Source organism: Eptatretus burgeri, chromosome 10 (genome assembly GCF_056783735.1).
Source record: "Eptatretus burgeri isolate ZD-2024b chromosome 10, Ebu_testis_v1, whole genome shotgun sequence".
NCBI classification, from domain to species: Eukaryota; Metazoa; Chordata; class Myxini; order Myxiniformes; family Myxinidae; genus Eptatretus; species Eptatretus burgeri.
The window spans coordinates 9,034,274-9,050,637 of NC_140970.1; the positions used below are offsets into that span (position 1 = coordinate 9,034,274).

Genomic DNA, 16,364 nt, shown 5'->3' on the forward strand with positions numbered 1-16,364 from the left:
ACAGTCACAAAGTTTCGCATTGAAAGGATAAGCGGTGCCAGAGAAAACATTATTTAATAGTGATGCAAACACAGGCCTGCTTCGAGAGGGCGCGGAACAGACGAGTTACGAACCGGGCAGCACAAAGCATTCAATTTCGTTATTACTGGCTTCCAGATTCAAAAAATTAAATAATTTCGCATGTCACCTGAATTATAAATGTGAAGTTTCGCATATATAGAGGCAGCGGTTCCAGAGTAAACATTAATTAATATTTATCCTTCAATCCAAGATGGCGGACAAACCATGTGACTTGTGATGTCATAATTTGCACCACGTGTGCAAACACGATGGTGGATGATAACTGCAAATTTTCGCTTCTCCAGGTTAAGCAGTTCCAGAGAAAACATTATTTAATATTTTTCTTAAAACCAACATGGCTGCCAAACCCTGGGCCCGATCGCGTTGAAATTTCAAAGCCTCATTCCGCATGAGCGTACCACCATAAACTTGAGGTTTCACATTTATTGATGCAGTAGTTCCAGAGTAAACATTAATTAATATTTTTCCTTCAATCCAATATGGCTGCCAAACGTTGCATCGTACCTCAAAAGGGGGTGGGAACTTTTTATTCGTCATGGAGAGGCGGTCATAGTGGTCGAGTTTCGCCTGGATCTGTTCAGCCGTTTCAGAGAAAAAGACGTTTGAAGATATTGTTTTTCAATCCAAGATGGCTGACGAACCATGTGACCTATGACATCAGAAATTTATATTCTGCTTCCAACTGGGAATTGGAACATGTTTTTGAAGTTTCGTGTGAATCGGTAAAGGTGCGTTTTTCTATCCAAGATGGCCGCCAAACCATGTGACGTGTGATGTCATAATTTTTACCATGCGTGCATACTGCCCTCTCGATGATAATTACAAATTTTCGATTCGTTTGGTTAAGCGGTTCCAGAGAAAACATTATTTAATATTTTTCTTAAATCCAAGATGGCGGCCAAACCATGTGACTTATCAATTCGAAATTAACAAACTTATATCGCCTTCCTGTCCCGAATATAGTTATGAAATCTCCCCTTCATTGGACCAGCGCTTCTGGAGAAGAAGATGTTTGAAGGTTTTAGGGCTTTTTCAAGATGGCCGCCAAACCATGTGACCGATCAAGAAGAAATTAACAAACTTGAGAAAGGACATCATGGGGAATATATGTGTGAAGTTTCGTCTTCATCTGTCTTGCCCTTCTGGAGAAGAAGATTTTAAAAATTTATTCATTTTCAATCCAAGATGGCTGCCGAACCTTGTGACCAATCATATCATAAATTTAAATTCTGCTTTCCATCGTCGACCCGAACAAGTGTGTGAAGTTTCGTGTAAATCGGATAAAGTCTATTTTTCTATCCAAGATGGCCACCAAACCATGTGACTTCTGAGGTAAAAATTTTTTACCATGTATGCAGACTTGAGGGAGGAAGGCCCTTGCAAATTTTCACTTTGATGGCTTATGAAATACCAGAGAAAACATTATTTAATATTTTTCTTAAATCCAACATGGCGGCCAAACCATGTGACCTATCACTTTGAAATTAACAAACATGCATCGCATACATGTCACGAATATAGTTCTGAAATCTCGCCTTCATTGGACCAGCGCTTCTGGAGAAGAAGATGTTTGAAGGTTTTAAGGTTTTTTCAAGATGGCCGCCAAACCATGTGACGTATCAACAACAAATTAACAAACTTGAAAGAGGACCTCAGGGGGAATGTGCCTGTAAAGTTTCGCCTCAATCTGCACAGCCGTTCTGGAGAAGAATATTTAAAAAAAAAAACACAAAAAAAACAAGATGGCGGCCGAATTACGTCACCGATGACGTCAAAATATTTTTTTTCTATGATGAATTTTTGTGTGGATGATGCTCAAGAAATTTCAAATTTTTGCCATGTGGCGTTCTACTTGACGAATTTTTACTGGGATACCTCTTCACTGATGACGTCACGAAAAATCACACGTATTCCCGAGAGGGAGCTTGTTCAAATATATCAAGCGAAATTTTTTTACACTAGAAGGTTTCCGAGATACAGAGGTCCAAAGTTGATCTGTTTTTTCAAGATGGCGCCCGTACCACGTGACCTATGACGTCATAATTATCAATTATGTATGCTATCAAAAAAGATACATATTTGGTGAAAATTTTGTGTCGATTGGTCTTACCATTTCTGAGAAAATGGCATTTAAAGCGAAAAAAATTGGAAATTTTGCAAATTTACGGCGGAAGAAAAATAATAATAAACAGAAGAAAAACAATAGGTTATCCAGTCCATTTGACTGGATACCCTAAATATGCAATTGAGCTATGGTAATATTTATCCTGCTGGCTACCAATGAAAATTATTATTAATTAGAAATGGGTACCTCAACAGGATGGATGTGTGGCACACCCCTATTGGTCAGGACCTTTGCAGCAAGTGGTGGTGTGGCAAAGGGATTCATGGTCACCATTCCGGTTTGTTCTCCCATGTGGGATGGCACATCAATTCACTTTTTGAGGAAAATTTATTGGAAGAGTGACTCCCATTTACGGGTTGCTCCAATTGTCGGTCGAATCTTCCACCTCAACCAAAGCTAAGTTTCCCAAACTGGATCCATCGTGTTTTTTCTGTTATATTTTAGTCCCTGTGTTGCTGTTTATGTTTTCGTCCAATTGTCCATGATAAATCGAGCCTACTTGTGCTATATTGTCGAATTCATTTTTGCGCAGCTCACACCTATTCCTCAGATACCTGGGAGAAAAATTGTCTCGGTTTAGAGGTTGTTTCACATTCCGTTTCTTTTTCCCCCAAAAAATTTCCTTTCTGCCTCTTCACCCTGATCCTATGTGTGAAGGCTTGGAGTAGGGAAGGGATTGACGCCTTAGGGTTGGGAGGGGAAGGACTTTGACTTGAGGTTGGGAGGTAGAGTTTGATGATGGTGTTTGAGGGGGTGGGTTGATGACTTTGGGTTTATGAGGAGGGGGAGAGTAGAAGACCTGAAGTCACATTTTACATTACGTGGTTTTTCAGCAGCTCCTTATTAGTTCACTCCAAAACACAATCTCATTCTGTCTTCCAACTATACTTTTTTTTCATCTCTCCCTTTTCTCAATAACTTCAAACTGAATCTTCATTTAAGGAAATGCATCTTCCTTCAAAAACTTTTTAAAACACTTCACTTTTCTTATTTCTCTGTCATGAGTACTACACGTTTTCTTCTTATTAATCACAATCTATTCCTCGTCTTCTTCTTTTTCTTCTTCACAAGACATTTTATAAACCTGTCTCTCACCCAAATGTTTGGTCTATCAACCCACCTCTCGTTTTGACAGCACGACTTTTCTCCGTGCCTTCAACAAAAATTCCTTCCACACATCCCATGCTCTTTATCTCCGAATGTCAAATTTAGGAATCTTAAGACCAGTTTGTAGAGGTTGTCTGTTCATGACAGCCAAATCCCCTTCACATTATTTTACGGTGCCAAACCCTTCCATGTCGATACCCTACCCCACATCTACAAACCCACGTCATTCCAACCCCACCCCTTCTACATGTCCCCCTATTCAGCATCCTTCCACTTCATGACTCATGTCCCCTTTTTCTGCATCCCCCCTTACCTGAGGAAACGGCGCTTCTTTGTTTCCTCGTCCAGGGCAAGAATGCGGAGCCTGCTGGATCTGCCAACCCTTCCTGGCCACCACGTAGAACTGACCATGGCTGAAGAAGTCTCTTGTGCAGAAGACCCCAACACGGTGTAGCCACTGCCCTTGGGATTTATTCACAGTCATGGCAAAGCAGATTCGTACCGGAAACTGCCGATGCCGCAGAGTGAACAGAACATGTTGTCAGATGGACTCAAGGTTATGCATGGAATGAGCAATGTGCGTCCAGAATTGACAACCATTACAGATTTTGCAACCAACAGATTTGGAAGGATCTGATGGATGACGTACCTTGAGCCATTGCAGTGCCCACTCTGCTGGTCGAATTTTGCAGCAGCATGATCACCATACCCACCTTGAGAGTGATCCGATGTGGAGGCATACCAGATGCACAGAGGGTGTTCAGAAACTCAGGCGGATACAAATGATCACCCTCAGATTCCGCTGTATCGACACTACAGCAAACATGTTCCTCGCCTGGAAATATGGTTGTCATGTAGTCATTTACCTGATCGACTTCCGAATTGGTCGGTCATAGTATAACACGCTCGCATAGCCACTTGGTGTTGGTAATGTTGTTGTGCAAGTCCTCATACACCCAAGTGACAATATCCTGAAGTTTTTCACCTGGAAGAAGGAGCGGCTCCCTGAGCTCAGTAGCAAATTCACCCTCTTCTGGATTGACCGGAATCTTCCCTTTGCCCAGATCCAGCAGGAATTTTGCAAAATCAGATTTGTCTTGTTGTTCTCCAGCACCCTGCATGATCCTCATGTTTACTGTGAGACGAAGTATCTGCACTTTTCTCCACAGGTATGAGCTCTTGAAACACCTTCCAACTATGTCAATACGGCAACCATGTGGCACAACAGTAAGGATCTGCCTCCAGTCACCACTGAAAACCATTGTGATGCCGCCAAATGGTTCCTCTGAGCTCCGAAGCCACTGGAATGTTCGATCTGCTGCCTCCAATGCGCGACGATCCATCATTGAAACCTCATCCACCACCATTATATTCGTCATTCATATGAGTGCTGCAGTGGTGTCATTTTCACTGATGTTGCAAGTGGACTCATCAGTGAGAATGAGAGGACACTTGGTCTTACGATGGAAGGTGGCCCCTTTAGGCAGCAGAGTAGCTGCAATACCACTTGCAGCAGTCGTAAGAGCCACTTTGCCCTTTGATCGCACTTTGTTGAGTATATGAGATGATGTGAATGCTTTCCCAGTCCCACCACTTGCATCAACTGCGATCATCCAGCCATGTCCGTGTTCCACACTTGTCATCACTTTATCGACAACAACGCACTGCTCGTCATTAAGACGGCACTCTGTTTGAGCGATGTGAGCCTCAAGTTCTCCTTTATTGTGCCCTGTTTCGTGCTCGATGACGCAGGGAATGCGAGACTGGATATGAACTGGTTCAGGCTCAGGAAGGCCAAAGCTCTTACTGAGCGAAAAGCCATGCCTCTCAATTTTGTCCCTCAGCTCCAGTAGCACTTCACTCACAATGCATCCATTTGGCTCATTCACACCTGCTGCACGCATGAAGTCCTCGCACAGCACATACTTGTGCCTTTCCCAGAACTGCATGTGGTTGCCTCTGAGGACGAATATGCGCATGTTGGCAAATACTTCGCAGACTGCAGGGCCAAATGCAATATTTGCAGCCTCTTCCATAACAGAATCCACCTCCTGGTCATTGTCAACGATGCCATATGCAATGCAGGCTGCCAGATAGGTCTCCATGACCCGACCACCAACACGACAGAGATCCTGAAAGCATGTGGGGCTCGGTACGCAGTACAGTAGCATGCGGAGATAGTACAACTCGGCATTATGTGAGTTGATGGAAATAATGGGGAGCCGCCCAACCGTATCAGCCTTACGGTTATCCTGGAAACTCAGCCTTCTCTTCCGCAATTGAAACTTTTTCCTAAAGTAGGTGAAGTGTTGGAACACATCTGGATATAGAACATGATGCATGTGTGGATGGAGATTCATGGCTTCAAAAAAGGCAGTGAGCATTGTTGCAGGGGTCCTGACTCCGCCACGTTCTGTACGGCACCTTCATCATTGAACGTGATCACCTGCTCATCCTGTAGATGGAGTGCCAGCATCTCGACTGGTGGGTACTTGCTTTGAATGGGGTAATCGTATATGCGCCAGTATCCCTCAGATGCGGTGATGTAACGCCCTAGTTCGTATGGTGTCACGTCATCATGTCATAATGCCTCACATCCTCTCATGTGGCTCTAGTCTGACCAGGCACTTGTCCGGGCCCTTTTCAAGGTATTTGTACAGGTACTTCACACTGGTGACAGCACATACGATCTCAAGGTTGATGTGAGCATCGTACCTGAGGACAATATATGGATTGTAAAGCACAACCCATGCATTGTTAACTAATACGTTAGCACCGCCTCGTATTGTCTTCATGATGGGATCACCAGGTGCTGCTTCTGCCCGTCTTCTGTACAGGGGATAGGAGTCATCAGAGAAGCTTGTCGTTTCTCATAGGGCTTTGGGATAGTCCTTTGTGCACTTCCCGTCTGCCATGCAAGGGCTCGATATGTTCCATTCCCCACATGGGCCGTGAATCATGTGTGATGTCACGATACGGTGTAGTTCCGGATTTGTGCGTTTGTCATGAATCTCAGCAGAGACCAAGCGATCGACATCTGCTGGTGTTCTGGGCTTGTCGCGAGGTACCACGGTCAGGAACATGTTTATATGGGGAAGGTGACGCTCTTGTGTTTCCTTCACCATCACATAAGCATCCACATGCCCCAAGATGTCATGTTTGAGGAGGTCTGCTTTGAGTGCTTCCACATTCATGTGAAACACCCGGGCGATGATATCAGGTCTTTCATTGGCTGACTGACCCTCAAAAAGTGATTGTTTAATTTCTGGCCACTTTGGGTTGCAGGTGAATGTTAGGAAAAAGTCAGGTTTTCCCTTGACTCGGACCAAAGCCATTGCATCCTGAAACTCTTTGGCATACCAACGTGGTGACCCATAAATTGACGGCGGCAGAATGGTGAGGCATCCAGGTAGCACCTCAGCGTCGCTGTTCAACGCATCAACGATGATCTTACACTTTTCTGCCTTAATTGACTTCTGGATGCAGCGAATCCAATTGAGATGGTGTGACTCAATTTTTGCCACCATGTCGCATACGTACTGCTCTGTCAACTTTCCACCACGAAGCAGTAGATTGAAGTGATGAGTACGATCACTTACTTGGAGATGGTAGCGGTAGAAAGATGTTGACGTTATCCCTGCCAACTCAGTGTGGTACCCCTGGGAGCCGCAGGGTAGCAGAAGTATGTATGATAGTGGGTCATACACTGGATGCATGGCGTCTATTGTCTGTAAACCTCCTCCTCTGAGGTGAACACCGACTGGCAGCCTTCCAAACTGCTCTGTTGTCATTGCCCCTGGAGCAATGACAGCCACATCGCTGCCTGGTGAGGGAAGGTTGACGGTACCATGATGAAGGTCTCGGCGCCGCGTGCGACCTGTTAACACAATTTTCAGTTCATTGGCGCTATCATTATGAAGCACATACTCAATGCCTGATTTGAATTGCTGGACGTATGGGTTGCACTCATGAATGACCTGTTGTGCTCTTAGCAAAAACTGCTCATTCAGGCTACTATTCGAGGTGTGGGCACGACGATAATCCAGCTCATTGGCTGGATCGTGAAAGTAGATCTGAGCAAAGCATGGGGTACAACCCAGATCGGCAAGAGGAGCACCAATGTAATGGTAAACCTTACCTTGTATGCGCACTCCAGGATTGAAGCCAGGCATACCTATCTCGAGGACACCGATACTTGCCATTGCCAGCGTGTTGTTGCACTGTTTCGCGTGCTTCACAAAGTCCTGGTTAAGGTACAGGTTTTTAATAGCATCTGGAGGTTGTGATGGAATTGAACCTGGTTTTGGATTCGTAAGATCATGCTTAAGGTCAACCTTGCCGTGGTTGCAGCAAAATCCTCTTCTCTCCTTGTTCCACACAAAAGCATCATAATGTGAGCATTTAGTGCAGTGAAATAATAAGGTCCTGCTCAACGCATGCCTGTACTCAACATGAAGTTCCTCTTGAAATAAATCGGTATCATCGTATTGAGCAAGGTTGCGATTCTCATGGTGAGCCTGCTCTAGTCTCGCACGGTGTACGTCCTGATGGCGCAGGGCATCCCTTACTCTACCGGTCTTCTCACTGGTGAGGGATTTCTTCTGCACGACGCCTTGCCTCGTGTTCAGTGTTGACTGCCAAGCGAGCAGCTCGTTCTTCATCCGTTTCTTCTGCACGATGCCTTGCCTCGCGTTCAGTGTTGTCTGCCAAGCGAGCAGCTCGTTCTTCATCCGTTTCTTCTGCATGACGCCTTGCCTCGCCTTCAGTGTTGTCTGCCAAACGAGCAGCTCGTTCTTCATCCATTTCAGCTGCACGACGCCTTGTCCCCCGTTCAGTGTTGTCTGCCAAGCGAGCAGCTCGTTCTTCATCCGTTTCTTCTGCATGATGCCTTGCCTCACGTTCAGTGTTGTCTGCCAAGCGAGCAGCTCGTTCTTCATCCGTTTCTTCTGCACGACGCCTTGCCTCGCATTCAGTGTTGTCTGCCAAGCGAGCAGCTCGCTCTTCATCCGTTTCAGCTGCATGACACCTTGTTCCACGTGTAGCGTCGCATGTTAAGCGAGCAGCTCATGCTTCGTCAGATTCCATTGTGTGTGCATGACGCGCAGCTTTGTTCCTTCGCTGTCGCAAACGACGACTGAATTGGGGCATTGTGTTTATCTCTCTATAATTTATCGAGAATATCAAGAAAATCGAGAAAGAAATCGAGAAAGTACAGAAATCGAGAAAGAAAGAAAGAATACAGTAAGTCGAGGAATCGAGAAAAAATCGAGAAAGAATACAGTAAGTCGTCAATTAGAATACAGAATACTTAAATACGAAGAATACAGAAGTCCGGAAGTTAAGTCCTCACTGTCCGGAAGTTTGCATATCGCAGTTACGATTATTCGCAATTTCGTTTTAATGGCCAATCATTCAATTAGTGCCAACGTATTTTGCCTTTTCGCAATGTCATCGCAAGGAAAAACACAAAGAGAAGAGAAGAGAAAATAGAAAAAAGAAAATAAACTTTCAAACCACGTGGCAGAAACAACAACCAGACAGGACGTTCCTTCACTCTCGCGTGGCCGTACGTGCAGGTCCGATGTTAGTATCGATGTTGTTTTATTATATTATCTATGTTATTAAATTGTTTTGATACTTGTTTCAGTTGATTTGGATGATGGTTTCGATATGTATCGCTTTTGGGATGGTTATGTCTGGCATCTATTCCCCCCTCCCCTGCCCCCCTCCCCTGCCCCCCTCCCCCCCTACAATCACGATACTCGGCTGGTTTAGTTGGGTCCACATCTACATTCGATTTATTTTCGTAATAAAACGATTAATGTTTTTGTTTTGCTTTTTAATTTGGGGTTGCGTGCACTAGCCCAGAGACAAAGTGGCTTCCTCGTGTTGGAATCACAATCATGACCAGTAGTTTTTGAGGTAGGTCAGGTTACAGTTTTACATTGTTTTGAGAGGTGACCAAGAAGAAGTACAAATTGGCAATTTAGCGATTTCTCATTGTGGTACTTCAGCGATGTATTTTGGCATCTTTTTAAGTGTTGGTAATTCAGAAAACGCTCGAGAATAAAAGTTGTCTTTTAAATGCTGATGACCACTCCTTAGGAGTTTATGAGTGTATCATTGTGTACATATTTGAATGGGTGGCCATTTTTCCCCCGTATCATCCTTCTATATAGAGTAGTACCGTACTTCATGTTATCTCAATTAATTTTTATTTCTCAGTTATATTTTGCTGTTTTATCCATACATTATTCACATTCTTAATATTGCTGTGGGCCAGAGGTCGGGTGAGAAGACCACCAGTGGAGGAAAGCTATCTGGGATTCCAGCGAGACTCCCCGGATTTGCAGGCTGTCGCACACGGATAATTCTGTGATGCGGCGGGTCACCAACTGACCGTGAATGCCAATAACTCAACCACGTGACCTAGGGTCCTCCATCTAGTTTATTTGATTAACTAGAAAAGTAACCACGTGATCTACTTACCAAGGGACACACCCTCTGTACGCCTTGTCCGAACTGAATCACCTTACCAGATCAGATGCAACTGAGCGACACTGCCAAGGACGTACCGGCTAAAAGGAATGGATCGTTGGGAATAAAGTCCCAGCTAGGTTAGGATACAGACCATTCTGGATCAATAAAAGAAAAGACAAAAACGAGTTGGGAACATTTCTACTAATAATTTATTATCAGGCAGGCGAGGAAAGATATGTGGCACAGTGAATAGATTTTATTGTTGTATTTGAGCAGGAAATGTGAGAGGTGCGGCAATAAACAAGCAACTTACAAAAGCAGACACAGAGCAGAGTTATCCCAATATAATTATTGTACACTCTTAACTTAAGCGAGGACAGGTGCCATGACACACACACACACACACACACACACACACACACACACACACACACACACACACACACACACACACCAATGAAGAGGAGTTAATAAGAAGAAAGAGGAGATACCTTGCACGATTTCCCGAAAGCGCCACCAGTACGTTTTGGGGGGATGCTCCATGAGGCAATACCTCCCTGACAGCTGGCACGTCATTCTCCCGCTTTGAGGCACTTCGTGCAGCTAAGCGTCGATCCAGAGAATGGGAAGCGACCGTGAGGCATGAAGGAAGGACTTTGGGCGGAGTCAGAAGCCAGTGGGTGGAGAAAGGCGGAGTCTGGAGCAGTGGGTGGAGAAAGCGGTGTCAAAACAAGTGGGTGGAGAAAGGCGGACATGATCAGGTGGGTGGGTGGAGCCAGCGATGAGAAGGTGAAGAAGGCAGAGTCAGCAGGTGAGTTGGTGACGAAGGCGGAATCAGCAGACAAGGATGCTGAGCAGTAACAACGATGACCACAGCCCTGTGACCTGTCCTTTTATAGATCCTATGGTGCGGGGCGGGGGCGACGACCAAAAGAGATGTGTCGTCACCCGAATCAGGCACTCTAGTTGGGCCCCAGCCAGCACACAGGCCGGCCGTGATGGCCGAAAGCGGCTCCACTTTACATCCGGCCAGATGGTTCCAAGCTGCGGAATCGTCTCGCTCCGAGCACCCTGACACGAATCGCCCTGCACCAAACTTCCGGGCCGTCCACGGCAACCGGCGGTCAGCGCCGGTCAATGCGCTGCCTGTCTTTAAGCCATGCGGCCTGAGCCATACTACGCACCTCTGCCTGGTTGCAGCCTCGCCGGGAGGAGAGGCGAGAAGACGTTCACCATCCGCGGGGGACACCCGCGGCTGCAGTGGCCAGGGAAGACCGACGGTAAGATGCTATGGCAAACGCATGCGCAGACCCGTACAAGATGTGTGTCATTCGTGCCCTGCTCTGTGTGCAATAATAAATTATCGCGGGGCTGCGCGCGGTCTGCCGCCATTGAGCATGCGGTCATTTATCCGCAGACCTAAACAAGATGTGTGCCATTCGTGCCCTGCTCTGTGTGCGATAATACATCACCCCGCGGCTGCGGGTGGCTCCACCACCATTGAGCATGCGGTCATTTATCAAAAGCGGTGGTGTGCCTGGTGCCAGCTCTTATCTGTGTCATGAATTAAGAGAAAAGATTGGATATAATTATTAGATGTAGGTTTGGGTTGAAGAAGAAGATAGATATAATTATTAGACTCAGAAATGGGCTGAAAAGAGTGCACCGCATGCGTACTGTAAGTTGTTCGCATTTGGTGCTGGTTTTCCATGGTTTTTACAGGTGGGTGACCAAGGGTAATGCTCGCCGGCCTCTGTGAAAACCAATTGCTTGGATTTACCTCAGGAATAGAGAAAAAGAATCGGAATGAGTTCAGAGGTTTATTCAGACCTAACTATGAGATTCACACAACGCACTTGTCCCATTTATCCCATGAGACAAGAAGGAAGGGACAATCTGAACGTATATTACTGAAATAACTGTCTGGGGACCACTGTATGTTGGATGCCATTGCATTGGAGGGATGCGGTTCCCAGAACCACAATAATATATAGATAAAACCATATGTAATATCGCAGTTAATTTAAGAAAATTATTTATCCCTCCTACCATTTTCTCATTTTGTTCCCATCACTTCCCTAGGCATTGCAAATCAATGAATTTTGGGGACTTCATTTCACTTGTCATAGCAACAACGACACACTCCCTGACAAATGTCCACCATCTACTACAAAAAATATGGACATGTGCGTAAGGCAGGAAGGATGCTTCTTTTTTCCATTTGTTATTATTTTATCGATGTCACAACTGACATTTAAAATATCAATAATGTAATCTGTGAATGCAACCCAAAACTACATATTCCACACATAATCTGTAGAGGATGTGTGCCACCAGATAAAAAGGAAAGTAGTAATTATGGCAGATCCATTGATGGAGTTACAAAAAGTAATTATGCACCAAATCACATCATGGTCTTTTTTCTGTGATATTGTGATATTTATTGTGTTGGTTTTCATGGACGTCAACTCTGAGAGGGTGACATGTCTTGAAGAGATCACAATCGCCAATCGCCCCAGAATTTCCCGTGGGATCCCATGCCCAGAGTCATGTTTCTGCAGCGCACTGCCCTTTTCCCAGAAGATAGCTCCAAAGGTTTCATCTTTGTGGAAGGACCAGTGACGAACAGCATGCATAGCATCCACTACGACTGCCACCTTCTGCTTCTGTTGTGATAGATCAGGAGCAGTGCTCATTTTGGTCTCCTCCTTCATGACTTTAACCAGAATGGCCTTTGTTCCTGCAGCTCTCCTGGTTCCATCTTCATTGAACAGTGATGGGGGTGTTTTGCTGCATTTATGAGTGTCGATGAAGTTGACGATGTCGGCTTCACCCCCACTAGCAACGATCTGTCATTCGTAGGAGGGATGCAACTTCATCACTTTTCCCCGGACCTGCAGACTGGTCTTTGGACTTCTTGGTCTTTACATTCTGGGTGTGGAATGTCTTCAGTCTCACAATGATTGTCTTTTTCTGGTCACCTGATAGGGATTAAAATAGTGCCCTTAGGCCCAGTTCCTTTTCATTGATGAGGTGATCCTTCACAAGTGACTCGGCACACTGTCCAGTTGAAAAGGTTGATCAGGCTTGTGGTTGTTGCAGTGAATGGGTTGGTCTCCATGGCTGCCATCACTTTCACAATCATCTCTGAATTCCTTGCCACACATATTGGACGTGACTCGTGGTGTGCATTGGAAGAGTTGTGATGCAACATTGACTTCAGTTGGGCGGACGCTGCTGCAGTGAGCCGGAGTTGTGTCAAAAGGGATGCTTTGCCGCAATAATGTCTACCATTTCTCAAAATTGCAATATTCGCTCGCTGCCGCTCACTCATATTTTTCCTTTTCAAACTGGTATGCATTACTTCGTCATCGCCCTCCCTTTTAACCCTACTCTCCCTGCCAGGGGCTGGGCTTTGCCCCCTTTCATATGATCATTTCTTTAATCAAATTGAGTAGTCATAATAAGAGTATGTTTTATTTTTAGGAATAACTTAATTTATTCATCAATTAAAAATACTGCAGCTGCAACCCGTTAACCCCCCCCCCTCTGTATATAAATATATAACCTCCATCCATCCATTGAGACCATACTCTGTGCAGAGCATTGGTGCTGCCTAAGCAGTCTCCTGGGCTATTTGGCACAATCCTGGACGGGTCGTCACTCTGACGCAGAATACCAGCAAGCTGGTTCTCATTTTGTCAACCTCAGAAGGCTGACAGGCAGAGCTATCCCCACATAATATTAATTCAACAGCCAAGGGGGATTTGAACTCAGGTTTCTAGGATCCCACGCCCACCACCCTAACCATTAAACCAACACCAGGTATGTAATAGCCCCATGACTTTCTTATTTACCTCCTCTGTGTACAAATGATGTTTATAACTTCTTATTGTATTCATTTTTTGAATCCCTTTGAAAACTATGTTTATTACTTACGAAATCTTAAGATTTCGTAAGTATATTGATGACTTCCATCCTCTTTACTTACGAAATCTAACTTACGAAATCTTTACTTACGAAATTTACAAACGGCTCAACCGTTTGTAATGGCATCTCCTGCTCCACTCGCTTCACAACCCGCTCATGTCACTCTCAGTTCCGACACACACACACACACACACACACACACACACACACACACACACACACACACACACACACACACACACACACACACACACACTGACATTTATGATTATCGATTAAATTTCTTGGCATAGTCTACATGGTTCTTTGTCTTCGAAAAGATGTTGATTTCTTTTAATTCCTCGCTAAAAACGGAAAATGCACAACCTATCCTTGAACTTTGCTAAAAGTTTCCATGTTTCAACTTTTCATTAAACAAAGAAACCCTTGTCCAAATTGCATGTTACCAGTATATTGTCTTGCTACTCTAATGTCATGTTCCTTGCACTTACCTCCGACAGATGTACGGGGGAGCAATATCTTTGCCAACAAGGTATCAAAGTCGGAGTGTGGGAAATGTGGCAGAACCATTTAGCTTTGGGTTTGATGACATTAATCCTTTTGATGATTGCTTACTTGCGCCTGCTCTTTGTCAGGAAATACACCTAGACACAATCATGGAGAATGACAAAAAAAAAACTAAAGGACTTGTACCAACCTCTTTCCCTCCCCACTCACCCCAACCTTCCTTCTCCCCAAAAAATATTTCAGTGAAAATAGCTATTCAGTCATCAACTGTTTTTAATCATTTATTTATTTCACACTCTTTGGATGGGATGTCTGTTTAATGGAAGCATGTAAAACACCTCAGCCATTTCTGATTGTGTTGCCTTTCCAGCTATTCTATCCCTGGCTTAGAGAAATTTCTGAACATAACTTTTTTTGAGTTGACTTTGGTCACCCTCCTGCGATTCAACCGTTGTAGTAAACAGCAAAAACGATGACATGACATGAAGATTAACAGGACTTCCTGTACCTGACATTCAAGGAACATTTTTCGAGTTCAATATGAAAGTCAGAAAGGACAGATTGGCTATGTTTAATAATAACAATCCAAAGTTCGATCACCTGATGTTTAGTGATCTTGCTGAATCTGACAGAGATCAGTTGCTCAGGAATGTTTCTTGGTATGACACGGGATTGACACCTACTAACTAATGCTCAAACTTTTCTGTTGCCACGTCTTTCTGGCTTAGTGCATGTCATAACAGCATACTAAAATTATCATAATTTAATCCGATTTATCACTTCAAAGTGTTTAAAATGAAATTTTTGCTTAAAAAAAATTATGAGCATTCCATTTTGTAAAATTTATGACTCACCTCGGTGAAGGTACAAACCTATAAGCTGATCACAAAAGATGGTTGAATAAGAAAGCAATGTATATTACTTTTTAATGCAAAGTTGAACGTGTTCAATCCAAACTTCCAAAATGGCTTCCACCAATAACAGCAACCGTCAGCTTGTGGTGGAGATTGTGTGGGCTTTAAGAATTTCTTCCACCTCTGTGATCCTGTTCCTGTTTTAATAACCAATTGACCAAGCCTATGCTGCTGGCCATCACATTACGAATGATTTTGGGCCTCTGCCTGCAACTTAATCCCTGGAATTGGGAGAAAGAAGTTTGTTTGATTTTAAGGAGTCATTAATGTATTTAAACTCCTAATACTAGGCAGTGTTTGACTCCCTGTACTTGATGAGCTTAATTGATACAAGTGTTGTACTTTCAATTGGCTGGGTGAAAATGAATCAAAATAAAAAATAATCTATCAACACAGGTCTGTGGATTTTCATTCCTTTTTTCGTTCCCTTACATTTTTCCCCTTCATTGTTCTCAAATATAATATGGAGCTGGCAGGACGGCCGAGACCGAGAGGTATGCACACTCGCCTCGAAGCTGTCCAGCCTGGGTTTGAACCTTGGCCAGCTCTAAACTGTCAAACCAGTATTTCACAGGCAGGATGATTCATCAATGTGTGTGCTGTCCTTCAAATGGATGTTAAACTAGCGTCTGGTCTGTCGGCATTAGTTGGTAGATGTTAAAGATCCGATAGTGTCTTTGGCGAAGAGTAGACGAGTTATCGCTGGCAACATGGCCAAATTCTAAATTTCTGCCACAGCCTTAGTCGAACGTCAGGCTTGGACAATCAGTTTGTAAAAAACTTGGACCAAGCTTCACCCAGTCAACCCCACCCACAATAAAAAAAAACGTCTGGCCCAACCTCCACCAGATTTTGAATATGTGTTGGGGTTACCCAGATGCAGGTCATGCGTATGACAAAAAATTCCCCTCAACTTCCTCGTCCCCCTCCTTGTACAAGGAAATTAACGATGTATGTGTGTGTATGTACTCGTTGAAATATCCATTCTACACCCGGGAAAATTTGAGGATCTGGGGGGGGGGTGGGGGAGTGGATGGGATGGGGGGGGTGGAAGGGTTTGGTGAGAGAACGGGGAGGGGACATGAGGGCAGAAAGTGGAGTTGGGGAGATACATGGTTGCCCAGGTAAAATTGGGTTTGGGGATGAGGATGAAAATTGGTCGGGTTGTAAGAGGCTTCAAGGGTTGGGGTGGGGGAAGGTCAAAGTACAAAACCATTATG

General features: G+C 44.4%; 1 protein-coding gene across 1 annotated transcript in view; it reads left to right on the forward strand.

Annotated features, from left to right (window-relative positions):
• LOC147017924 (broad substrate specificity ATP-binding cassette transporter ABCG2-like) overlaps positions 1 to 15,535 on the forward strand; it is a 226,472-nt gene extending 210,937 nt beyond the window's left edge. Inside the window, exons 14-15 of the mRNA XM_085897017.1 lie at positions 11,876 to 11,979; positions 14,224 to 15,535. Of these exons, the coding sequence (XP_085753143.1) occupies positions 11,876 to 11,979; positions 14,224 to 14,371 (252 nt within the window). The 3' untranslated portion in view covers positions 14,372 to 15,535. The remainder of the gene's footprint in view (positions 1 to 11,875; positions 11,980 to 14,223) is intronic.
• Positions 15,536 to 16,364: the final 829 nt, after the last annotated feature.